The sequence below is a fragment of the Rhinolophus ferrumequinum genome, chromosome 3 (assembly GCF_004115265.2).
Source record: "Rhinolophus ferrumequinum isolate MPI-CBG mRhiFer1 chromosome 3, mRhiFer1_v1.p, whole genome shotgun sequence".
Classification (NCBI taxonomy): domain Eukaryota; kingdom Metazoa; phylum Chordata; class Mammalia; order Chiroptera; family Rhinolophidae; genus Rhinolophus; species Rhinolophus ferrumequinum.
Window position 1 is genome coordinate 8659598 of NC_046286.1, and position 26811 is coordinate 8686408.

The 26811-nt window shown below is 37.5% G+C and overlaps 1 protein-coding gene across 1 annotated transcript in view; it reads left to right on the forward strand.

Annotated features, from left to right (window-relative positions):
* DNAH8 (dynein axonemal heavy chain 8) overlaps positions 1-26811 on the forward strand; it is a 335302-nt gene that overhangs the window by 81707 nt on the left and 226784 nt on the right. The window contains 6 exon segments of the mRNA XM_033102419.1: positions 5070-5145; positions 6113-6308; positions 18844-19040; positions 19580-19706; positions 22228-22463; positions 24216-24320. Coding sequence (XP_032958310.1) covers positions 5070-5145; positions 6113-6308; positions 18844-19040; positions 19580-19706; positions 22228-22463; positions 24216-24320 — 937 coding nt within the window.

The window sequence follows — 26811 nt, forward strand, 5'->3', positions numbered from 1 at the left end:
ATACTGCAAGAATAGTGAGTGAGCAAATGAACAACCAAGTTCCTAGCAGCCAGGCCAAGATAAAGAACACTGAACATGACCATCCCCCTTACTGGTCTTTTCTCTGCTCACCCAAAGGCAACTACTATCCTGAACTTGAGGTTCGTCATTGTCTAGGTTTTCCTTACGGTTTAACATATTTGTATCCCTCATCAATATATCATTTAATTTTGCCTGTTTTGGACTATGTTCACCATTATGTTTTTGAGATTCATCTATGTTGATATAATTTATTTTCACATCTATATAGTTGGAGCATACATAATCTATTTATGTCTTCTACTGGTGATGATCATTTCGGTTGTTTCCAGTTGGGCTATTGTGAATAGAGCCTCTATGGCCATTCTTATACCTGTTTCTTGCTCCACCTGCTAAGAGCGGAATGGCTGGGCCCTGGGGTATATGTGTGCCTCACTTTACCAGGTAAGGCCTAGCATGAGAGTCTCCTTCTTTGCCCACAATTGGTATTGTTCAATTCAAAAAATTTTCCCAGCCTTGGGGTGTGTGCAGTGACATCTCATTGGGATTTAAGTTACTGATGAGGTTGAACATATTTTATTTTTAGGAGCCATTTGTGCTTCTTTCTCTTCCTTAAAATATGTATTTTCCTTTCCTCTCCTCTCTTTTCCTCCCCTCCCCTTTTCTCCCCTCCTCCTCCTCCTATTCCTCCTCTTCCTCCTCCTTCTCCTTCTTCTTCCTCTCTCTCTCTCTCTCCCCCCACCCTCCTCTTTTCCTGTCTGTTTTTTGATTGGATTGGATTTATTCATAGATGTTCTCAGTGTATTACTTTGTTGATGATAATATAGAAAATATCTATCCTTTAAAACATTTTTTATCAGTCTTTTTCTTAGTAATTCGTGATTTTTATGTTTTTTAAAAGCAGTCTTGCCCTATTTCTAGTATCTTCTAAACGTTTTATCTTTTACATTTAGTGATTTAATCCATGTGGTATTGATTTTTGTATTTAGTGAGAGGCAGGACACCAATATATTTTTTTCCATATGGTTAATTACCAAGCAAAAGTTTTTGAAAATTAATTTTTCTTTTGGGAGGGTTATTTAAATTACATTGAATCTATAGATAAATTTGGAAAGAATTAGCATCCTTCCAGTACTGAGTCTTCCATCAGAAATTACGGATTACTAGAGTCTTGGATTTTTTTGGTCTTCTTTAATATTTCTATTAAGTTCTATAATTCTCTGTATAAAAGTCTTGCACATTTTTGTTAGATTTATTCCTTGGCTATTCATTGCTGAATTTTAATTTAATTACACTGTTAAAATCTCCCTTGTGATTGTAAACTTGTCAAATTTTCCTTCTAGTTTGGTCAGTTCTTGTTTTATGTATTTTAAGGCTATGCTGTTGGGTACATACAGGGTCTTAGTACTTAGATCTGCTTAGAGCGCTGTTCCTTTTATTTTTGTTTGGTGAACCTCTCTATCCGTATTAGTCCTGATTCCTCATATTCTTTTTTAGTCTATCATTTATTTTACTTCCCCAGCTTTTTTGTATATCTTTTTTTATCCCTTCATTTAAATCTTACTATGCAGTTTTTGTTTATCTCTTAAAAGCATCGTATACCCGATTATTTTTATTCAATTGAATTATCTCTGCCTTTTTAAGTAGAGCTCAGTCTGTTTTCATTTACCGTGACTTTATGATACAATTACATTTACTTTATGACATTTTATTTTGTGTTTTCTTCTCACTATCCTTTTTCTTTGGTTCATTTCATTATTTCTGTTATCTTTGGGATGGGTAATTTTCCCTTTTTATTGTCTTTCCTATGTTTCAGTTCTTTAAGCAATTACCCTTAAATTTAGAATACACATATTTAGCTCCAGCTTTAAAAAGTGCTGTCTATGGTGGATGAGAAGTCTGTAATAAGTCTAACTGAAGATTGTTTTTTTTCCTTTATAAAATATTTTTTTATTTATTAAATTTATAGGGGTGACAATGGTTAGTAAAATTGCATAGGTTTCAAGTGTACATTTCTATAATACATCATCTATATATTGCATTTTGTATTCACCACCCAGAGTCAGTTCTCCTTCATCACCATATATTGGGAAAAGGGGGAGCAAATATATGGTGATGGATTGTTTTTTATCCTTGATGTTCTGCAGTTTTCTTTCACTGGGTGTAGTTGTTATTATTTAATCCTACTTTGTTTGTAGAGTGACTTTCTATCTGTAGTGTTTCTTAATCCTGGAAAATCCTCAGCAATTTCCTCTTCAGTTGTTGCTTCTGGGACAGTCCCTTCATTCTGTTCTTATGGAATTCCTAGTAGTTGAATGTGGGATGAATTAACCATATAATTTATTGGCCCGACTAGGACACTCTTTTGAGTGGAGAGGCACTGTTCAGATGAGTGTCAGGACAGACTGAACGCGGAACTGTCCTGGGAAGCCTGGACGTGCCGTCATCTCAAATGTTGAGGCTTCCCCTCCCTAACTCCTAACTCCCTGTCATATATTTTGTCTTTTTGCATTTCTGGGCTACATTATGGGTAAGCATCTTTGTATCTAGTCTAAAGATGATCTCATCTATTGCATCTTAAATATTTCAGTTAATATTTTTTTATCCTCCAGATTCTGTATCATTCTACCTTTTTAGTTGAGCTATTCTTTATTATTATTTTTTAAATATACCTCCATTTATCTTTCTGAACATTCTCAATATACTTGTTTTAGAATTTTTCATAACTTCTATACATTGAATTTTATCTGGAGTGAGGTTCTGCTTCAATTTTTTATTTTTTTCAGTTCTCTTTCTTACTGCTAAACATAGTTGTGCTCATTGGGATTTTACTTTGAAGGCCCTCTTTGAGCAGAACATTTTGTTTTTGTGTGTTTCTCTCTCTCCTCCCCTCTCTCCCTAGCTAGGAGTTCCACTTTTGACTTCACATGACCTTTGGAATCTTGAATACAGAACCATGTTTCATTGGTTCACGTTTACTTCTGCCTGAAGAGATCCTGGGATATGGGAGATTCCGCTGGCGAGCACACAGGTGGCCCTGGTTAGTCGCTTAGTAGGGATGCTGTGGATTTGCTTCTGTCACCCCAGGCTCACAATTTCTGGAAAAGCTCTAGCTTAGGCAATGGGTTAACAGACTTAATTTTATTGTTATTTTGCCTCTCTTTACAAGTGGGGAGACTTAACTTTTGTTTCTGGCTTCAGTTAGCAAGCTTGGCTGAGGTCCTATCTCACATGGAATGCTGTCAGTCCCCTATAGACCACGAGAGCCAACCTCCCACTGTCACTGCCTGTTTCCTGACTAGACCCTGGCCAAGCTGTTTGTGTGTTTCTGATCCATTTCTGATTGACGTTTATCTTGTATTTGCACATTCTCACATCCTTTATATTCTATTCATGATTTGATAATATTTGGCCCAAAGAGGCATTTTTGAAGTCTGAACTTGCTATGCCATATTGATTACAAATCCTGCAGTACTTAAGGAATTTTTGAAGAGGTATGCATGAGTATAATACTTCAGAATCCTCCCTGTCCCAGATATCTTTCTCTTCCCCTCACACATGAATGCTAGTTTGGTCAGTTTGAATCATTATCTCTTTCTTTCACACTCTACAAATACTGTTTCATTGCCTTCTTTTGTTTACATTTCAGATGAGAGTTCTGCTCCTAATTCGATTTTCTTTTCTCCATAACAACTTGTTGTTTGATGCTTGCAGGATTTCCCATCTTATTCTGGCAATTCACAAATTATATGTTTAGATGTAGGCCATTTTCTCCAGTAATCTGTTGGGCACACAGAAACTTTACAAGATGATAAAACCAATCTAAAGATCAGGGCTGTGCTTTAATTTTCATATGTTGGATTTACATGCTGGATCTAGATAATAAAGCCTCTCTGAGCTGAGTGACCCTCTGTACATCACTTAACCTCTCCCTGACTTGGTTTCCTCATCTACCAAATGGAAATAATCACAGGATCTGCCTCACAGAGTTAGTATGAACATGAAATGTGTTGATTCATGGACAGTATTTGGAAAAGTGCCTGGCAAACATTACTTATCTTTATCCTTTCTCTTACCATTTCTTTAAGTAATTTCTCTTTGTATTTTGCTTCTGAACTTTTGGAGAATTCCTTAAGCTAATCCTCTAGTTTGTCAAATAACTTACTGAATAATCTAGTGTACTATTCACTTCCTGTTTTATTTCGGCTGTTTGTTCATACTTCACAAAACTCATTCTCAGATTGTGCCTTTTTTAATAGCCTATACTTGTTTCATTGCTGCAGCTTGAATGTCACAACGAGACCATGAATTAGAAAGGTTTTTTCCTTTGTTTACATACTTTTAGTTCAAAGAGTTACTTGTAATAATATGTTTATCTGGGAACTACTGGTCCTGAGTGTTAAACTTTGAACTGTGGAGGCTTTAGGTTTCTTGAGATCTCGCCTCTCCCCATTTCCTCTGTTTGTGTTTGTAAATGGAAGTGTAGTTTTCAGTAATGATAGCTTTTCTGGCTATGGAAAGTTTACATTTATGATAATCTTATCTGGGATGAGGCCAGAGGTCAAGGCAGAGGGAGATTGCACTCGTGTGTGTCTATACGTCTTTACTTCTATCTGAGCATGAGTGAGATTGTTTAAAAAGGCAGTTTTGGGAAGGCTTTGACCAACAACCCCGTTTAATCTTTCAAAAAAGTACATATAAAAAAGTACATGAAAGTATATGTTTTTTGTTGATGATCTCGTGCAGCATCTGTTACAGGCCTGGGAAAAAGGAGTGCTTTTAGTAAACATTATTAAATGTTTATTACTGAGAGGACAACATTAAAATACTAGAAAATGTATATGAGACTCATATTTTACTTCTAAGAATATTAAATTGCTATGTTTTCTTAGGTCTCTGAAATTTATGGTTCCATTATAAATAACATTCTCTTCGTGTAATTCAGTAGTTTGAAAATGGTCTTTATTTTTAGGATTGAGTGTTATGGCATAGCAAGAGATTTATGAAACCATAGGTTAAGGTTTATCAGCTAAATGTCCATCTTATTACAGCCTATATGGACGAAAGCGGTCAGAAGATGTTATTTCCTTTATAAAAACTGAAGTACATCTTGCGATTCCTAATGTGGTAAGTATTATTGAATAGTCAAGTTAATGCAATGATATTTTGGGAATGTATTTGAGAAGTGTAGCATTAGTACTGAACTTTCATTTATGGTAACCTCTCAGTCCTATGTATTTTTTGACTTCACCTCAGTATTTAACAAAAATCAAAATGTTAAATATATCAATTATAAAAAGATTGCTCTGCATAGCTCATGGTACACTGAGGTTGGTGTAACAGTTTAGCATTTGTTCAGCCATCAATTAGCAATTATTCCAAAAATATTGCTTTTTCTTACTTCAAACATTAAATTACCTACATCAGACCATCTCAGAAGTCCAAATCCCTACCTCAAACACCTGACTGTGAGGCAACCCACGACCAATGGCGGAATAGAAAGAAAGAGAGAGACTCTGCCCTGAGCATCATGGATCTCTTGTGCTTTCTCATGGAACTTATCTCTACCACCATGCCAGCTGCTCATTGGCATCTGGAACCCTGAGGCACACAGGATGACTTGAGGTGCATTCTTTGAGGGGCCAACGGATATGACCAGGAAGGGGCAATCTGTGACTTACCTAACACCACTTGTACATGGTCTGGCATCCTGAAGGACACCTTGTTTGCTTATTTGGCACATTTCAAAGAATTGAGGTCAGAATCTTGGCAGTATAGCTTCTTCAGTTATTTTGCTTCATGGACATCCATCATATAGTCCACAATTTTGGGCTGCATCTAGCTGCTATTGCATGGAAAGGATGACAAGTACTGTTTGACCTTTTTTTCTGCAGGAATTGATAGAATAGGAAAACTTCAGGATAGAGAAAGTCTGCATGCCGTTTGCACTTCACTCACATCCCTCTCCTCAAATACAACCTTTTCCTTGGCCAGCTGAGGCTTTCCCCACTCAGTGGGGAAAGGGGATGGTGAGACTCAGAGGGATAGATTGTATTTGCCAGCTGTAACAGGAACTTGTTCCTTCTTTCCACAGGTAATGGTTCCTAGTTTAGATGACATTCAGCAAGCCATTAACCGTATGATCCAGTTAACCCTGGAGGTCAGCAGAGGAGTGGCTCACTGGGGGCAACAGCAGACCCGTCCCCTCAAGACTGTTATTACAAGTCCGTCCCGTACCACTGCTGACCTGGCCATTTCAAGCACAGGAAAACAGTTTAAGAAGGAAGAGAGTAAGAATGTTAAATCTCAGATCAATAGAATCCTAGAATTATAACAATTAGTAAGTGCTCTTTCTGTTTTTTTTTCTGGGTATGATAGCATATAATTTTTAAAAGTAATTTTTTATGTTTGTTAAATTTTGCATTAAGAAAACTGGTGTTCAAATGGTGCCAAGATGGTGATTTAGGTAAACACTATGCCTACTGCATCCCAGGATCACACCAAAATTATAAACAAATTATAGAAGAATCAACCTCAAGAATCATCTGAAAACGAACTGAACAGAACCCCTGTAACTAAGTATATAAAGAAGAAGCTGCATTGAGACTGGTACAAGAAGTGGAGACGCAAAACGTGCTGACCCCAAATCCACAGATAGTGGTTAAATACTGGGCGGGACACTTCAGTGGCACAGGTCCCCCTGGAAAAAGGAAGAGTCCAGCCCCACACCAGGCTTCCCAGCCCTAGGGGCCTGAACCAGGAAGAGGAGTTCCCAAATCTGGCAGTGAAAAATCAGCAAGAATTGTCTGGCTGTCCTGGCGAGACAGAAGGGGGCTGGTAAACCCAGATGCTCTCTTAAAGGGTCCGCACACAGATTTACTCACTTGCAAGCACTCACCTGGTCACCAGTGGAGGGGCAGCAATTCAAGAGACGCCAGAGACAAATGGGGAAATACTGAGTTGTGCGGTTTGAGGCAAGGACTGGGGGCACAGCCGCCATTCTCCCTGTGAGAAACGCTCCTCACCTAGGTAGGGCATCATTTTTTCTATGTTGAACTGTCCCCAAAGGGCCAAATCTGAAACCACGTTGGTCTGGTAAAATCCATGCATGTGCCCACCTTGGTGACACCCTGGTTCCCCACCCCGCACAACTAGTACTGCATCGCCTGGGACACTCTCAGCTACTGAGCAGCCGGCCCCACCCAACAAGCAGTGGAAGACTTTTACAGCAGTGGAAGGCCTGTGGCTCCTCCAGAGAACTTTTGGTGGTGGGCAGTGAGCCACAACTTATTCCCCTAACTCACTTGGACAGCTCTCAGGGATCTGTGAGCCCTAGGTGAGCAGTGGCTGGCTGCGGTGTTCTGAGGGCATTTTTGTGAAGTGATCATGGACTCAGCACTGGTGCGAGAACTGAAACTGCATTAACAGTGTAAAAACCATTGCACACACCCCATAGCTCCCTGGAACCCTGCCCTGACCATCTAGAGCTGCATTGCTGATGGCTCTCTTGGTACTTGGGTGGCCAGCTCCACCCCACAAGCTGCAGAAGCCTTTTATAGCAGGGGACAACCTGCGGCTGCACAGGGAACTTGTGGTGGTGGGCAGTAAGCCACAACTCATGCCACCGCCTCTCTTTGGCAGCTCTTGGGGATCTGTGAGCTTGAGGTGAGCGGTGGCTGGCTGTGGTGTCTTCAGGACACTGTGCGAAATGGTCACAGGTCATGCACTGGATCTGCATTAACTTTGTAAAAACCACTGGCCACATTGTTTGACTCCCTGGTATCCCACCCTGCTCAGCTAGTGCTGCATCGCCGAGGACACTCTCAACACCGGATCAGCCAGCCTGGCCCTTGCACCTAAGGAGACTCTTTCAATGGCTGGGCCTTTGGTACGGGATGGACTTATAATGGGCAGCAGGCAGGTGGCAATAGGCCTATGGGTCCCAGGACCTTTTGCTGAGCTGCCTCAGACCCAATACTGGTGGCAGCCAGCCAAGGTTCACAGCGAGGCCACCCCCACGTGCCTCCAGGTCCAGCATAGGCAGCGGCCAATCACATAAAGTTTTTTGGCTCCTGCCAGGTAGCTGTGGGCCAGTAACATGCAAGGCTGAAACTGGCCAGCACAGGAGCCCCTTCCAAGAGACACCAGAAATAACTCATGTAGGGGCCAGCTTCAGACCCCACCAGAGCACTACCTCGTTAGCCTGCCAAAGTGCACTCCCAAAAGGGCATTTCAGCAGGTACAAGAGCCCTAGGGGGTCTCTTTGAGGGGTCAGCCCCCACACAGCAGCTCTGTGAGCATACACTGTGAGCAACACTGTGAGCATAGCCAGTCTTCATAGTCAGTCAGCCTGGGAGTCAGTACCACCCACTGAAGCACCAAAAGCAATCAAAACTCAACTACAACAGGAGAGCACACACAACACACTCAAGGGACACTCCTGGAACACACGCACAGGAGATCAGGGAGATTGCGCCATTGGACCAAACAGAACACATACTGCATAAGGCCACCCAGCAAAGACTTAGAGACATAGGAGTATATCTACCTAATACATAGAAGCAAACCCAGAGAGGCAGTCAGAATGAGGAAACAAAGAAACATGTCCCAAATAAAAGAACAGGAAAAACCTGCAGAAATAGAACTAAATGAAATGGAGGCAACCAGCCTACCAGGGACAGAGTTTAAGAATGCCTAAGGAACTTAGTGAGAATTTCAACAAAGAGATAGACATAAAGGACTGAGAAACCTAAAAAAGAACCAGTCAGAAATAGAGAATACAATAACTGAAATGAAGACTACTCTAGAAGGAATCAACAGCAGGTTAGATGAATCAGAGGATCAAATCAGTGGTTTAAAAGAGAAAGTAGCAGAAAATAATAGGAACAACAACAACAAGAATAAAAAGAAACAAAGATAGTTTAAGGGACCTGTGGGACAACATCAAGCGTAACAACATTTGCATCATAGGAGTACCAAAAGAAGATGAAAGGGAGCAAGGGATGTAGAACCTATTTGAAGAAATAATGACTGAAAACTTCCCTACCCTGGCAAAGGAAATAGACATACCAGCCCAGAAAGCACAGAGAATCCCAAACAAGATGAACCCAAACAGGCCCACACCAAGATACATCATAATGAAAATGGTAAAGGTTAAAGACAGAGCATCATAAAAGCAGCAAGAGAAAGACAACTAGTTACTTACATGGGTGCTCCCATTGGACTGTCAGCTGATTACTCAACAGAAATATTGCAGGCCAGAAGGAAGTGGCAGGAAATGTTCAAAGTAATGAAAAATAAGGGCCTACAATCAAGATTACTCTCCCCAGCAAAGTTATCATTTAAAATTGAAGGAGAGATAAAGAGCTTTCCAGACAAGAAAGAGCTACAGGAATCCATTACCACCAAGCCAGTATTACAAGAAATGTTAAAAGGACTTTTTTAAGCAGAAGAAAGGAGAAAACAAAGATCAAAACTATGAATAATAAAATGGCAATAACTATGTATCTATCAGTAATTAAGTGTAAATGGATTAAATGCTCCCAATAAAAGACAGAGGGTAGCTGAATGGATAAGAAAACAGGACCCATGCATACGCTGTCTACAAGAGACCCACCACACATCAAAAGGCACACAGACCAAAAGTAAATGGATGGAAAAAGATACTCCATACAAATGAAAATAAAAAAAAAAAGGTAGCAATACTTATATTAGATAAAATAGACTGTAAAACGAAGACTATAATAAGAGACAAAGAAGGACATTACATAATAATAAAGGGATCAAGCCAACAAGAGAACATCACCCTAGTAAACATTTATGCACCCAACATAGGAACACCTAAATATATAAAACAGATATTGAACAACATAAAGGGAGAAATTGACAGTAACACAATTATAGTAGGGGATTTAAGCACCTTATTGACACTACTGGACAGATCTTCCAGACAGGCAATTAGCACAGAAACAGCAACCTTAAATGACACACAAGACCAGATGGATTTAATTGATATTTTTAGAGCAATTCACCCCAATGCAGAAGAATATCCATTCTGTTCACATACACGTAGAACATTTTACAAGGTAGACCACGTTAGGCCACAAAACAAGTCTCAATAAATTTAAGAAGATTGAAATCATATTAAGCATTTTCTGTGTCTACAGTGGTATGGAACTAGAAATTAATTACAAGAAAGTAAAACAAAAACACACAAACACATGGAAGCGAAATAAAGTACTACTAAATAATGAATGGGTCAACAATGAGATGAAGAAAGAAATCAAAAGATACCTTGAGACAAACGAAAATGAAAACACCACAACCCAAAATCTATAGGACACAGTGAAATCAGTCCTAAGAGGGAAATTCATAGCAATGCAGGCTACCTAAAGAAACAAGAAAAATCTCAAATAGTCTAAATTTACAGTTGAGGGAACTGGAAAAAAAGAACAACGAACAGGCCAGCCCGGTGGCTCAGGCGGGTAAGGCTCCGTGCTCTTGACTTTGAAGGCTGCCGGTTCGATTCCCACCTGGGCCAGTGGGCTCTCAACCACAAGGTTGCCAGTTCAATTCCTCGAGTCCCGCAAGGGATGGTGGGCTCCACCTCCTGCAACTAAGATTGAACACAGCACCTTGAGCTGAGCTGCCGCTGAGCTCCCGGATGGCTCAGTTGGTTGGAGCGTGTCCTCTCAACCACAAGGTTGCTGGTTTCGACTTTTGCAAGGGATGGTGGGCTGTGCTTCCTGCAAGTAGCAACGGCAACTGGACCTGGAGCTGAGCTGCACCCTCCACAACTAAGACTGAAAGGACAACAACTTGACTTGGAAAAAAAAAGTCCTAGAAGTACACACTGTTCCACAATAAAGTCCTGTTCCCCTTCCCCAATAAAATCTTAAACAAACAAACAAACAAACAAAAAAACGAACAAAGCCCAGAATGAGTACAAGGAAGGAAATAATAAAGATCAGAGTGGAAATGAATGAAATAGAGACTAAAAAAAAATACAAAAGATCAATGAAACCAAGAGTTGGTTTTTGAAAAGATAAAATTGACAAACCTTTAACCAGATTCATCAAGAGAAAAAGAGAAAGGACCCAAATAAAATCTGAAATGAAAGGTGAAGTAACCACAGACACCACAAAAATACAAAAAATTTTTAAGAAAATGCTGTGAGCAACTATACACCAACCAATTAGACAATCTGGAAGACATGGATAAATTACTAAAAGCATACAAGTTTCCAAAGCTGAATCAAGAGAAACAGAAAATCTGAACAGATTGATTACTACACACAGAATCCAATCAGTAATCAACAATTTCTCACCAAACAAAAGTCCTGGACCAGATGGCTTCCCAAGTGAATTTTACAAAATATTCAAAGAATTAACACTTATTCTCCTCAAACTATTCCAAAAAATCCAAGAGGAGGGAAGGTGCCCAAGCTCATTTTACGAGACCATCATTACCGTGATTCCAAAACCAAAGACATTACAAAAAAAAGAAAACTATAGGCCTGTATGCCTGATGAACATTGATGCAAAAATCCTCAACAAAATATTAGCAAACTGAATTCACCAATACATTAAAAAGATCATACACCTTCAAGTGGAATTCTTCTTGGTATGCAAGGTTGGTTCAATATACACAAATTAATTAACGTGATACATCACATAAACAAAATGAAAAATGAAAACCTATGGTCATATCAATAGATAGATGCAGAATAAAGCATTTGACAAAATCCAGCATCCATTTATGATAAAAATGCTCAGCAAAGTGGAAATAGAGGGAGCATATCTCAATATAATAAAGGTCATATATGATAAACCCACAGCTAATATCATACTCAATTGGGAAAAGCTAAAAGCATTCCCCTTAAGATCAAGAACAAGACAAGGATGCCCACTTTCATCACTGTTACTCAACATAGTACTAGAAGTTCTAGCCACTGCAGTCAGACAAGTGAAAGAAATAAAAGGCATCCAAAATGGGAAAGGAAGAAGGAAAATTGTCATTATTTGCAGATGACCTGATATTACATATAGAGAACCTCAAAGACACCACCAAAAAACTTTTAGAACTGATAAGTGAATTTAATAAAACAGGAAGATATAATATTAATATTCAGAAATCAGTTGCATTTTTATACACCAATAACAAACTATCAGAAAGAGAAACTAAGAAAACAATTCCACCTACAATTGCATCAAAAGAAAAAAATACTTAGGAACAAATTTAACCAAGGAAGTAAAAGACCTGTACTCAGAAAATTATAAGGCATTGAAGAGAGAAATTAAAGAAGATACAAATAAATGGAAACGTATACCATGTTGTGGATAACAAGCATCTATAGATTCAATGCAATCCTATCAAAGTACCAATGGCATTTTTCATAGAACTAGAATAAATAATCCTAAAATTATATAGAACCATAAAAGACCTCCAGTAGCCACGAAACCTGAGAAGAACAAAGCTGGAGATACTATGCTACCTGATACCAAATTATACTACAAGGCCATAGTAGCTACAACAGCATGGTATTTGCATAAAAACAGATACGTAGATCAATGGAAAATAACAGAGAGCCCCGAAATAAATCCATGCCTATACGGTCATTTAATTTATGATGAAAGAAGCAAGAATTTACGTTGGGGTAAAGACAGTTTATTCAATAAATGGTGTTGAGAAAATGGGACAGATACATACAAAGGAATGAAACTGGACCACTTTCTTACTCGATATACAAGAATAAACTAAAATGGATTAAAGACTTAAATGTAAGACCTGAAACCATAAAACTTCTAGAAGAAGACATAGGCAGTAAACTCTCAGACATTATTCTTAGTAATATTTTTACTGAAATAGCCCCTTGGGCAAGAGAAACAAAAGAAAAAATAAACGAATGGCACTACATGAAACTAAAAGGTTTTTTTCAGCAAAGGAAACCATCAACAAAAGGAAAAGCCATCCTACTGAATGGGAGAAGATATTTGTCAGTGATACATCAGATGAGGGATTAATATCCAAGCTTTATTAAAAACTCATGCAATTCAACACAAAAAACCTCCACAAACAATCCAATTAACAAATGGGCAGAGGACCTGAGTAGATATATGTTCAAAGAGAACATGCATATTGCCAGTAGACATATGAAAACGTGCTCAACATCACTGATCAGAGAAATGCTAATAAAAACCACAATGAGATACCACCTCACTTCTGTCAGATTGGCCATCATCAATAAATCAACAAACAAGTACTGGTGAGGTTGTGGAGAAAAGGGAACTCTTGTGCACTGTTGGTGGGATTGAAAATTGGTGCAGCCCCTGTGGAAAACAGTATGGAGGTTACTGAAAAAATTAAAAATAGAACTACCTTATGACCCAGCTGTTACACTCCTGGGTATTTATCCAAAGAAATCCAAAACATTAATTTGAAAAAAATATATGCACCCCTATGTTTACTGCAGTGCTATTCACAATAGCCACGATATGGAAACAACTGAAATGTCCATCAATAGACGATTATTAGATAAAGAAACTGGGGTAGATGTATAAAATGGAGTATCACTCTGCCATAAAAAAGAATGAAATCTTGCCATTTGCAGCAATATGAATGGACCTAGAGGTTATTATGCAAAGTGAAATAAGTCAGACTGAGAAAGACAAATACCATAATATCTCACTTACATGTGGAATCTAAAGAGCAGAATAAACAAACAACAAAACAGAAATAGGCATAGAGAAACAGAGAACAAACTGATGGTTACTGATCGGGGGGAGGAAGATTGGGGAAATGGAGAGAAAGGTGAAGGGATTAGGAAGTACAAATTGTCACAAAATAGTCACGGGAATGTGAAAGACACTGGAATATAGTCAATAATATTGTAAAAACTGTATGGTGTCAGACGGACACTAGACTTATTGGGGTGATCACTTCATAAATTACATAAATGCCTAACTACTGCGATGTGTACCTTAAAGTAATATAAAATAATATTGAATGTCAAGTATAAGTAAAAAATATATACATATAGTCATGGGATATAGGTACAGCATAGGGAATACAGTCAATGGTATTGTAATAGGTATGTACAATGTCAGATGGGTAGTAGACTTGTTCGAGTTATCACTATGTGAGGTGTTTAAATATTGAATCGTTATGTTGTTTTGTACACCTGAAACTAATAATAAAAGATTAAAAAAAAAAAACTAGTGTTCTCCATCTTCCATCTTAAACATAACATGTAGACATTTTTTCCCAGATTTTTGTCATAGGTGAACAAGGATTTTCATCAGTGTTCTACTATCATAATTTTAGATTCAAAGTTAAAAATTAAAACAAACCTTAGTATTAATACTACTTACAGCATGTATTTGGTTTGATAAACTTAGTTTGCTAGAGCATGGTGCGTAGAAGATCTGGGTCATGTGTTCCTTGTACATAAAGTACGTATAAGCTAGTCCCTTAAGTAATTATGAGTATGATGTGACACTGACCCCAAATTCCAGGGACATTTTTTGGACACTTTCTTGTATAGAAAGCCACACTACTACTACTACTACTTCTACTACTACTACTACTACTACTACTACTTCTCCTTCTCTTTCTTTTTTTTTTAATTAAAGTTTATTGGGGTTACAATTGTTAGTAAAGTTACATAGATTTCAGGTGTACAATTCTGTAATATATTATATCTCACATTGTGTGTTCACCACCCAGAGTCAGTTCTCTTTTCTATCCCCATGTATTAGATCCCGTTTACCCTCTTCTAGAGCCCCCTCCCCCGTTACCTTCTGGTAACCCCTAAACTATTGTCTATGTCTATGAGTTTTTGTTCCTTCATTTGTCTTGTTCTTTTGTTGTTTTCAGCTTTATATACCACATATCAGTGAAATCATATGTTTCTCCACTTTTTCTGTCTGACTTGTTTTGCTTAGCATTATAATCTCAAGATCCATCCGTGTTGTCATAAATGGTACTATTTCATCTTTTCTTACCACTAAATAGTATTCCATTGTGTATATATACCACAACTTCTTTATCCATTCATCTATCGAAGGACGTTTTGGTTGTTTCCATGTCTTGCCCACCATAAATAAAGTTGCAATGAACATTAAAGCACACGTCTTTATGGATAAATGTTTTCAGATTTTTTGGGTAGATACCTAGGAGAGAGATTGCTGGGTCATATGATAATTCTATTCTTAATTTTTTGAGGAACCTCCACACTGCCTTCCATAGCAGCTGCACCAATCTGCATTCCCACCAACAGTGTATGAGGGTTCCTTTTTCTCCACAGCCTCTCCAACACTTGTTACTATTTGTCCTGTTGATGATAGCCTTTTCTAACTGGAGTGAGGTGATATCTCATTGTGGTTTTTCTTTGCATTTCTCTGATGATTAGTAATCTTGAGCATTTTTTCATATGTCTATTTGCCACTTGTGTGTCCTCTTTGGAGAAATGTCTCTTCAGGTCCTCTGCCCATTTTTCAATTGGGTTGTTTGTTTTTCAGTTGTTGAGTTGCATGAGTTCCTTGTATATTTTGGATATTAGCCCCTTATCAGAGGCGCTGTTTGCAAAAATCTTCTCCCATTCAGTTGGTTGTCTCTTTTTTTTGTCGATAGTTTCTTTTGCTGTGCAGAAGCTTCTACGTTTGGTATAGTCCCATTCATTTATTTTAGCTTTTACTTCCCATGTCTTTGGAGTCAAATTCATAAAATGCTCTTTGAACCAAGGTCCATAAGTTTAGTATCTATGTTTTCTTCTATGCAAAGACCTTATGCTTAGGTCTTTGATCCATTTTGAATTAATTTTGGTACATGGTGACAGATAGCATTCCAGTGTCTTTCTTTTGCACGTGGCTTTCCAACTCTCCCAGCACCATTTATTGAAGAGGCTGTCTTTTCTCCATTATATGTTTTTTGCTTCTTTGTCAAAAATTATCTGTCCATATTTATGTGGGTTTATTTCTGGGTTCTCAATTCTATTTCATTGGTATATATGTCTGTTTTTTTTGCCAATACCATACTGTTTTGATTATTGTTGCCCTGTAGTACAAGCTAAAGTCAGGGAGCGTGATACCTCCAGCATTGTTCTTTTTTCTTAGGATTGCTTTGGCTATTCGGGGTTTTTTGTGGTTCCAAACAAATCTGATGATTTTTTGTTCTATTTCTTTAAAAAATGCCATTGGGATTTTGATGGGGATTGCATTAAATCTATATATTGCTTTGGGTAATACGGCCATTTTAACTATGTTGATTCTTCCAATCCATGAGCACAGAATGTCTTTCCATTTCTTTGTGTCTTCTTAACTTTCTTTTAAAAATGTCTTACAGTTTTCAGCATATAGGTCTTTCATATCCTTGGTTAAGTTTATTCCTAGGTATTTTATTCTTTTTGTTGCAATTGCAAAAGGCTTTTTTTTTTCTTTTTCTGAGATTTCATTGTTAGTATATAGGAATGCAGTGGACTTTTGTACATTGGTTTTGTAGCCGGCAATTTTACTGTATTCGTTTATTGTTTCTAATAGCTTTTGGTGGAGTCTTTAGGGTTTTCTATATATAGCATCATGTCATCTACAAAGAGTGACAGTTTAACTTCTTCATTCCCAATTTGGATGCCTTTTATTTCTTTCTCTTGCTGATTGCTCTGGCGAGGACTTCCAACACTATATTGAAAAGCAGAGGTGATAGGGGACAGCCCTGTCATGTTCCTTAACATAGGACAAAGGGCTTCAGTTTTTCACCGTTTATTATGATATTAGCTGAGGGGATGTCATATATGGCCTTTATTATGTTAAATTTTTTCCTTCTATACCTATTCTAATTATTGTTAAGTGTTTTAATCATAAATGGATGTTGTGTCTTGTCAAATGCTTTTTCTGCATCAATTGATATAATCATATGATTTTTGTCCTTTATTTTGTTTATGTGATGTATCACATTGATGGATTTGCACATGTGGAACCATCCTTGTGTCCCTGGGGTGAACCCCACTTAGTCGTTATAAATAATCTTTTTAATGCATTGTTGCATTCGATTTGCTAGAATTTTGTTTAGGACTTTTACATCTGTATTCATCAGAGATATTGGTCTGTAGTTTTCTTTTTTTGTGTTATCCTTACCAGATTTTGGTATCAGGGTAATGTTGGCCTCATAAAATGAGTTAGGGAGTATTGTCTCTTCTTCAATTTTTCGTTAGAGTTTGAGTAGGACAAGTATTAGATCCTCTTTGAAGTTTTGGTAGAATTAGATTATGACAGGTGGAATTACAAATCAATAAGGAAAGAATGTACTTTTAATAAATGGCACTAGAAACTTTTATCCATATGGGAAAAACTTATAGATCTTAAATGTATCTTAATCTCTAACCTCTAAGTTACATACCCACTATTACATAGTCTAATATATATATACATATATATATGTATATATATATATGTGTGTGTATATATATATATATATTTGGCAACCCTGTTGTGTGTGTATACATACGTATATACATATATACATATATATGTTTCACACACACCAGGGGTGCCAAAAAATGTATACAAGTGAACACTTTGGTCAAGGTTGCTCAAGCAGTAGTTCACCATAATCAGAAGAGTCTGGACACTGATTTTAATCACTTTGGGCACCTCTTGTAATTGCAGAAGTCAAATATGACTTGTATTCATCTTTAGTTACTGGTATATATTGAGTATTACAATTTTAATACAGTTTTCCTTTGGCACCTGCTGTGTGTGTGCGCGTGTGCATGCAAGTGTGTGTGTGCGTGTGTGTGTGTGTGTGTATTTAAGCCAATTCTTTGTCTTTTCTTTTGATTTAATTTGATTAAATATAAAACAAAAGAGTAAATGAGTGACTAGCCTTAGAGGAGACTGTGGTAAATTCAGCTGGGATTCCCCTTTTAGAGGCACTGCTTAGCTTCATTTAATTATTGTCATGCAAGAAGGTGGACCCTGTACTACCAAATTAAACCATGTTAAAAAGAAAAGCAGGAAATCTGGAATTTTGCATGAAATTGTTAAATATTTTTTAAAAGTAAGGTATTATTTGGGCCAAACAACAGTATCTATATGGTCTCTGATGGAGAATACTTAACATTTTCAATCAAGGTAGTGACATGACCAGATTTTGGCAAGAGATGTTTATAATGGTGATTAATGGTGAATGGACAATCTCTATATACCTATACCAGATTCTGAGTTGAAGACAAACATATGTTGTCTTATTTTATTCTCACAAGTATTCACGTAACAAATGCAGTGCCTCTTCTTTAACCACCATGCTATTTGGAAGGCAGCAGTTTCAACTCATGACCTTTCCTTGGAGGACCTTTTTTTTTTCAATTTTATTGGGGAACAGTGTGTTTCTCCAGGACCCATCAGCTCCAAGTTGTTGTCCTTCAATCTAGTTGTGGAGGGTACAGTTCACTAGCCTGTGTAGGAATCAAACCAGCAACCCTGTCGTTCAGAGCTTGCGCTCTAGCCAACTGAACCCTCTGGTCTCCCCTCCTTGGAGGACTTCTAAAAAAGTTTTTTGGGGGGTTTTAATCAGTGTTTTTCAGTTTTCTTCTCTGAATAACACAGTTTTTCCACATTAAAGAAATCTAGACCTCAAAATAATTTAATAAGTTAATAGTTTAATAAGTGAAGTTAGCAAGAGAATAGCTCTTAATTATTTGGAGGGAGAGTCTTTTAAGAAAATACAGCTTGAAAAAAGTCTATAAAGAATAAAATTGGTAATATTTCAAATTGAATATTTTATATATATATACATATATATATACATACACACATGTAAATGTGTTTTCAGAAGCTATTGAAGATGTTATTCCTGCAAGGAAGCTGAAGAACTTTTATCCGGGTGTAGCAGAGCACAAGGATATTTCCAAGTTGGTCCTCCTCCTTTCTTCCTGTATGAACTCTCTAAGAAAGGTGGCTCATGACGCCCTGCAGGACTTTCAGAAGTACAAGACACTCTGGACAGAGGACCGAGATGTGAAAGTGAAGGTGTGTTTCTGCTACCTGTGATGCAGTTTGGGTTTGAATTGTTAATTTCTAACGTGTGGGGGTGCACCGAGAAAATATCAGGGATAATGACAGGAACTCATGAGCAGAAGTCAAGAACTTGTAAATGCCAAGCACCTGACACATTATATCATGTGTAATTCTCACATTGACACTTTGAGGCAATTGATAATAATGAGGCTCAGGCAGATTTCGCTTAATTAGCTGAAACAGTTGAGTACCAGTTATATTCCAGATGCGTCAGGAAGCCAGGTGTTCAAGGGTGTATCACATTTACCCAGACTGAGCTGTATTTTTGGTTAGAGACTCAAGGAAGCTTGAGAACTCTGAATAACCATTCATGTTCCTTTGTGAAATTCCCTCACATAGCCTCCTTTTCCGGTACGCCAGTTCATCCCTTCCCTTACTGATAGCACATTCGAGTGGAAACGTATATAAGCAAATGCAATTTTCTAATTTATTATAAGTGTAAGTAAGATTTATACTGTCAAAAAGCTAAAGAAAACGTTTCCTTACTACAGGAGTTTTTGGCTAACAACCCCTCTCTGACTGAAATCAGATCGGAAATTCTGCACTATGCTACTTTTGAACAGGAGATTGATGAGTTGAAGCCTATTATTGTTGTAGGAGCACTTGAATTACATACAGGTATTTAAAAAACATGCAAAATATCTGTATTTTCACATGAAATGTTACTTTACTTAGAAAGCAGTTATTAAGCTACCTTGGTACAATATTATAAATATTAAATATTTCTGGAACACTAATATTATTCATATATGTGTTATATATAATATGTATGTTATATATTATTATTTATTTTATACATAATATTATACCAAGGTGGCTTAATACACTTAATATTCTGCAAAGTTTCTCAACTGGCAGTCCAACAACTGAAAGTACAGGTAAAACTCTTTCAGGTTACTGTGAGGAGGGGATTGTGTACAAGATAGGAGTCGGTTTGAGGTCTCCTGAGAAGTGAATCCATTTGGGATTAGAGTATCAAAGGATGATGAGACAACCACTTAATGTCTGACATAAAAAGCCCAAGATGACTTTTTTGCTTACTACAGTGAGGGAGAGCTATGCTGGACAGGCACAATGTTCCCAGCTGAGCATCTCATAGAGGGTGGCCAGGCAGCACGGAGGCCAAGGATTGTGTGTGTGCCTATAGAGATTAACATCGTCTGCAGAAGGATGCTTGCTCAGGGGACACTGTTGTTGATTGGTCGGCACTCAGTGGCCGGCTTATTGAGTATGCTCCATCTGATTGGTTGACATTCAGAAGGGAGGGGCTGACACTGATTGGCTTGCAAATGTATGTGAGCTGAGGTGAATTGGTCTATGGTTTGGGTTTAAAACTGGTTGTGGTGGCTACTTATTGACGTGGTTACAGAGGTACAACCAGCCTTAAATTTGTGTGGTGATTTTATTCTCAGAATATATTAGAATGATCTAATTTACATCACCTTAGTTAGATTTTGAGATCTATCCTCAAGCAATCAGGGTAACTGTGGCTCTCAAATTTGACTACCAAGGTTACTTGATCCCTCTTCTGCTGGTGATAATAATGTGCCCACCTCATGAACTACTTCATATGAGACACTTAGCATAGTACCTGGCAAATAGTTGATGTTCAATAAGTACTGACTACTATTATATCTATCAAGAAGGGATTTAATTTGGAGAAGAAGCACAAATACTTGAGGGGATTATTTAGCTAGAATTCAGAAACTATATCAGGGGCAATACTTACAAGAACTTCTGTAGCATTTTAGAAACCGTACTCTACCTATTATCTTAATGTCCTACCGTGTTTCCCCGAAAATAAGACTGGGTCTTATATTAATTTTTGCTCCATTAGGGCTTATTTTCAGGGGATGTCTTATTTTTTCATGTACAACAATCTACATTTATTCATTTACAATCATGTCATCTTCTTCTGGAGCATCGTCATAATGTACTAAATGTGTCCATCTCGCTGAGATCTTAACTGGGGTTTATTTTCCGGGTAGGTCTTATTTTTGGGGAAACACAGTATTTGTTTCCTCGTAGTGGTTAGCGCTATGATTCTTAATACAAAAATCACCTGTAGCATTTTCTAGTTGGCCAGGCACTTGACTTTAGAGAGAGGAAACGGAAAAATGGAATAGGTGACAATAGTTATAAAGAAAGGGGAAGGTGGGCTGAATCCCTGGGGCCTAAGGAAAAGGAGAAAAGAGGCCCAGGAGGTATGGCCCTCACAACCTCAATCATCAAGAGGGCTGTGTGTCTCTTCTCAGGATACACTTTCCTCAGCTCCCTATGCTTCTCGGTTTAACTGTTGGAAGGTGGGAGGGGAGTAGTTATTTTCTAAGCTTGGCAGAGTTGGGGATTTTAGGGGTACTGGGAGGAGAGAATAGAGGAATGGGTAAAGATTGATAAGCTAGAGTTGACTTGTTAGATCTGTTTTGTTTTCAAGGAACAGAAACCTGTTTGAACTATGTTGAGGGAAAAATGGTATATCCCAGAATCCAAGATGCAACCGGACTTTAGGACTGGACCAGAACCAGGGACAGCGTAGGAAACTGAGGAAATGCTTTCTCTTCTTCCCTCTGTGCATGGCTTTTTCTGCTTCTCAGGCCAGAAGGCACCATTCCAAACTCTCAAGAATGGATTCTGAACAGTATCTAAAAGGTCAAGATTGCGACAATCAGTTAGGCCAGATACAGGGTCAGGTTATACATATTCTCTATCCCTGTAGATGAGTTTGGGAGTGACATAACAGGAAAATGGGCAGGTTTGGCAGACAAGCAGTATATGACACTCCACTGTATGGGGTAACCTAGAAGAAAATGGGGGATGAGTGAGGACTGCTAATGGGATGGCCAGAAACAGCAAGATTCACGTTGGACAGGGTGAGAAGTAATTTCTGAAATTCTTCTCCATAGACTTAGCGTCCTCAGGCACAGCATATCATACTCCATGGATATAGGAATTAAATCTTCAAAATCTAGTAACCTTACAGCACATTTAATTCAAACTACTTATCAAGTGCTCAGTAGCCATATGTGGCTAGTGGCTATCAAATGGGACAGTGCAGTTATAGGTGCTCAGATTACACATAAAATGAGTCCTTTCAGAATGTCAGTTGTATTCTATTTTGATCTTTTTTTGTCTTCCCCAGAGCCAATGAAATTGGCCTTATCAATTGAGGCTAAGGCATGGAAGATGTTACTCTGCCGATATCTGAATGAAGAATACAAAAAGAAAATGTCAGACATGATAACATTTATTAATGACTACTTGAAAAAGTTATCTAGACCTATTCGTGATTTAGATGATGTCAGGTTTGCAATGGAAGCCTTATCTTGTATCCGTGATAATGAAATTCAAATGGACATGACTTTGGGACCAATTGAAGTAAGAAACGATTATGCTGTTCATTCTTGAAGTGCTATTTTTCTTTTTAGAGACACACTAAAAATTTGATTCTGTTTACATATTTCTTCATTTATTTTATGGTCCTGTCTGCCTATTTCTCCTTTGTGAGGTTGGTGTCCTTGAAGGTATTTTGACAATTATCAACAGTGTACAGTATACAAAGTATTAATATATTAATAATGCTGTACTGGTATAGACAGAGTTCATTTTTTTTTTTTTTTGCTGGCACCAACATTTGACGGAAGGGAATGGTTGCATTGTCTCACATCAGTCCCAACATGTTAGGCAACTTCCCCAAAGTTGTCCTTAGAAACCAGCGATAGGCCTCACTCGTGGCCAGTGGCATCCCATGGGCAGCACGGTGGGAGCAGTCCCCTGCGGCTGAACAGTAAACTGTTGGAATTTAGATCAGCAGAAGATGCTTTAAGGGAAGAGTACTGTATTCATTTTTCTATTGCTGATATAACAAATTACCATAAACTTAATGGTTTCAAACAACACAAATGTATTATCTTACAATTCTAGAGATCGGAAGTCTGAAAATGGGTCTTATAGGGCTAAAGTCAAGAATGTGAGCAGGGCTTCATTCCTTCTGGAGGCTCTGGGGGAGAAGCCATTTTGTGGTTCATCAGCTTTTAGAGGCTGCCCGCACTCCTTGGCTCATGGCCGCCTTCCAGCAATGGCATCACTCCTACCCTGCTTTGGTCCAGACTCCTACTCTCCTGCTTCCCCTCTTGCCTTTATATGGACCTTAGTGATTTCATTGGGCCCACCGGCTTAACCCAGGATGAGCTCCAGGGTAATTAAGTTCTTTAACTTAATCAAATCTACAAAAACCCTTTTGCCATGTAAGGTAACATATTCGCAGGTTCTGGAGATTAGGATATAGACAACACAGTCTACAACAACTATTTTGCATCTAACTTTTAGAATTTTTGTCTCATGGACATAATAAAAACCAGACTGTTAATCCATTTTATTACTGTTTTTTAACTCTCCTGTAGACAGCGCACTCCCTTATCGCCTGCATGCCTGGGCAATCGGCATTCCCACTACCCCCTCTGGCACCCAGTGCTCAGGATTGAGCGTTGCTCTCTTGAACCCATTTAGAATTTATACTCTGGTAGCTAATGAACTTCATATCTTTGAACTTACTACTTCTTTAAATCCTAGGATTTGGGGATTTGGGGTGCTGACCACTCATTCCTTAAATTATTATATCAATTTCTTTCCTGACTGCAGAAGTTCAATTCTTCAGCATAAATTCTTTTGGTAAAGCCAATTGCCAATCCATTCCTTTAATCATTCAAGTTTTCTTTTCCTTCGGGGTGTCTCCCACAGCATTATTTCATTTCATTCCCTATATATCCAATCCACAGTTTATCAGAGCATCAGAAAATATTTGGCATGGTGTTGACCCAAGATCAAGGAGGAGATCGAGGCAGAAAATGAGTCCAGGGGTATTTTCTAGGATCTCAGTGTACTCTGCTTACATCTCCATCAGAATCACCTAGGTACTTACTATGCAGATTTCAGGGCCTAGACTCGAGAGTAAATACCAATGTCAGTGAGAGTCTAGAGGTGCTCCTCATACACGTTTAATTTTGGAAACAACTCTTCTGGAATATGCTCTCTTCTTTGAAGGCATAGGAATGTGTTTCTAGAAGACATCTCAGTCATTTGGCAATTGCTTTCCTTGTGATGTTTCTGAACTCCACCCTCACTCCACAGGAAGCCTATGCTATTTTAAACAGATTTGAAGTTGAAGTAACCAAGGAAGAATCAGAAGCAGTTGATACCTTGAGATATTCTTTCAACAAATTGCAGAGCAAAGCTGTAAGTACAAACTTAATTCTTATTTTTTAATTTATAAATTCTTATTTAATTCTTATAGTGACTTACTTAAGTCGCCGTCTCCAGAAAAAATATATTTCATACTTTTTAAAAGCTTAATATGTTATTTTACTGTCTTTACCAAGACATAATCCACATACCATAAAATTTACCAATTCAAAGTATACAATTCAGTGATTTTTACAGTATTCACAGAGTTCCACAAACAACATCACTAATGTTAAAATGTTTTCATCACCCCAAAAGAAACCCCATACTCATTAGCAATTACTTCTTATTTTCCCCCTCACTATAGTCCTTGGCAGCCACTAATTTACTTTCTGTTTCTATGGATTTGCCTTTTCTGGACATATAATATAGATAGAATCATACAGTATGCAATCATTTGTGATTGGCTTCTTTCACTTGGCATAGTATTTTCAAAGTTTATCTGTCTTGTCAAATGTACCAGTACTTTATTTTTCCTAATGGCTAATGATTTTGAAAATCTTTTCATGTACTTATAGGCCATTTGTATATCTTTGGATAAATGTGAATTTAAATCCTTTGCTTGTTTTTAAAATTGGGTTATTTATCTCTTTATTTTTGAGTTGTAAGAGTATTTTCATCTATTCTACATAGAAGTCCCTTAACAAAGGATTTGCAAATATTTTCTATCACTCTGTAGGGTTGTGTTTTCTCTTTCTTTATGGTGTCTCTTGAAATAAAACGTTTTTAATTCTGATGAAGTACAATTTGTCTAATTTTTCTTTTGTTGCTTGTGTTTTTGGTATTGTATCTAGGAAACCATTGCCTAATCCAGGGTCATGAAGATTTACAACTATGTTTTCTTAAGAGAGTTTTATAATTTTTTTTAGGTCTCTGATACATTTTGAGTTAATTTTTGTATATGTTGTGAGTTTTGGGTCCAACTTCATGCAAAAGCAAGTGGATATCCAGTTGTCTCAGTGCCACCGCATTTCCCCGATAATAAGATCTAGCCGGACAATCAGCTCTAACGCGTCTTTTGGAGCAAAAATTAATATAAGAGCCGGTATTATATTACATTACATTACATTACATTACATTACATTACATTACATTATATCCAGTCTTATAGTAAAGTAAGACCGGGTCTTATATTAATTTTTGCTCCAAAAGATGCATTAGAGCTGATTGTCCAGCTAGGTCTTATTTTCAGGGAAACACGGTAGTAATTCTATTTTTAATTTTTTTGAGGTCTACCGTACTGTTTTCCATAGAGGCTGTACCATTTTACATTCCCACCAACAGTGCATACAGTTCCTTCCACTTTCTCCACATCCTTGCCCAAACTCGTTAGTTTCTGTTTCCTTGGTATTAGGCATCCTAATGGGTCAGATGTATCTAATTGTGGCTTTGATTGCATTTCCCTAATGATATATGATGCTGAGCCCCTCTTCATATGCTTATTGACCATTTGCGTATCTTCTTTGGAGAAATGTCTATTCGAATCCTGCGTCTGTTTTTTAATTGGGTTGTTTGTTTCTTTGTTGTTCAGTTGTAGGAGTTCTTTATATATTCTCGATATTAACTCCTTATCAGATAAATGATTTGCAGTTACTTTCTCCCATTCTGTAGGTTACCTATTCACTCTGTTGACTGTGTCCTTATAGTCCTTTTGATTTCTGTAAGATAGGTAGTGATAACCCCTTTTATTCCTAATTTTAGTAATTTAAGTCCATTCTCCTGTATTTTTGTTTAGTCTAGGTAAAGGTTTATCAACTTTGTTGATCTTTTCAAAGGTGAAACTTTAGATTTGTTGATTTTCTCTATTGTTTTTCTGTTCTCTATGTCATTTATTTGTGCTCTATTTTTTAAAATTATTATTTCCTTCTGTTTGCTATGGGTTTAGTTTGTCATTCTGTGCCTACTTTCTTAAAGTAGATGGTTAGTTACTGATCTGAGATTTTTTTTCCTGTATATATTTATAGGTATATATTTCTCTTTAAGCATTTTTGAAGTAGGTAAATATTTACACACCACAAGTTAGACATTAAAAATGAACTTTAAGGGAGGGTCCAGATTCTTTAATTGTACTGAAAATTTTTATTGAATATTAATTAAATTAACAATGGCTTAAAATTTCTTGTTTGTGGAAAGATTTGTCACTGAGATTGAAGCATGTCATAGTAGCAAGGATATAGTGCTAAAATTAGGGTCATGACTTGTGATTCCATCTTTGCCATCACCCAGTTGGGTAATCTTATGCAAGGTAATAACCTTTGTTTCTTAATTTCTTTATGTGGTTATTTAGGAATATTTGTAGGATTTTTTTTATATGTGGTTATACAAATTGAGGTAATACACTTGAGGTAATGTATATAAAATATTTCTTATACTCATGTTTATTTAAATTCATATTACGTAGTGACTAATTGCTTATTTTTTGAAAAATGCTTGCTGGTTAGTCAGGAGAGTGACTCCTAGGAAGTGGGGAATATTCCACTGAGAT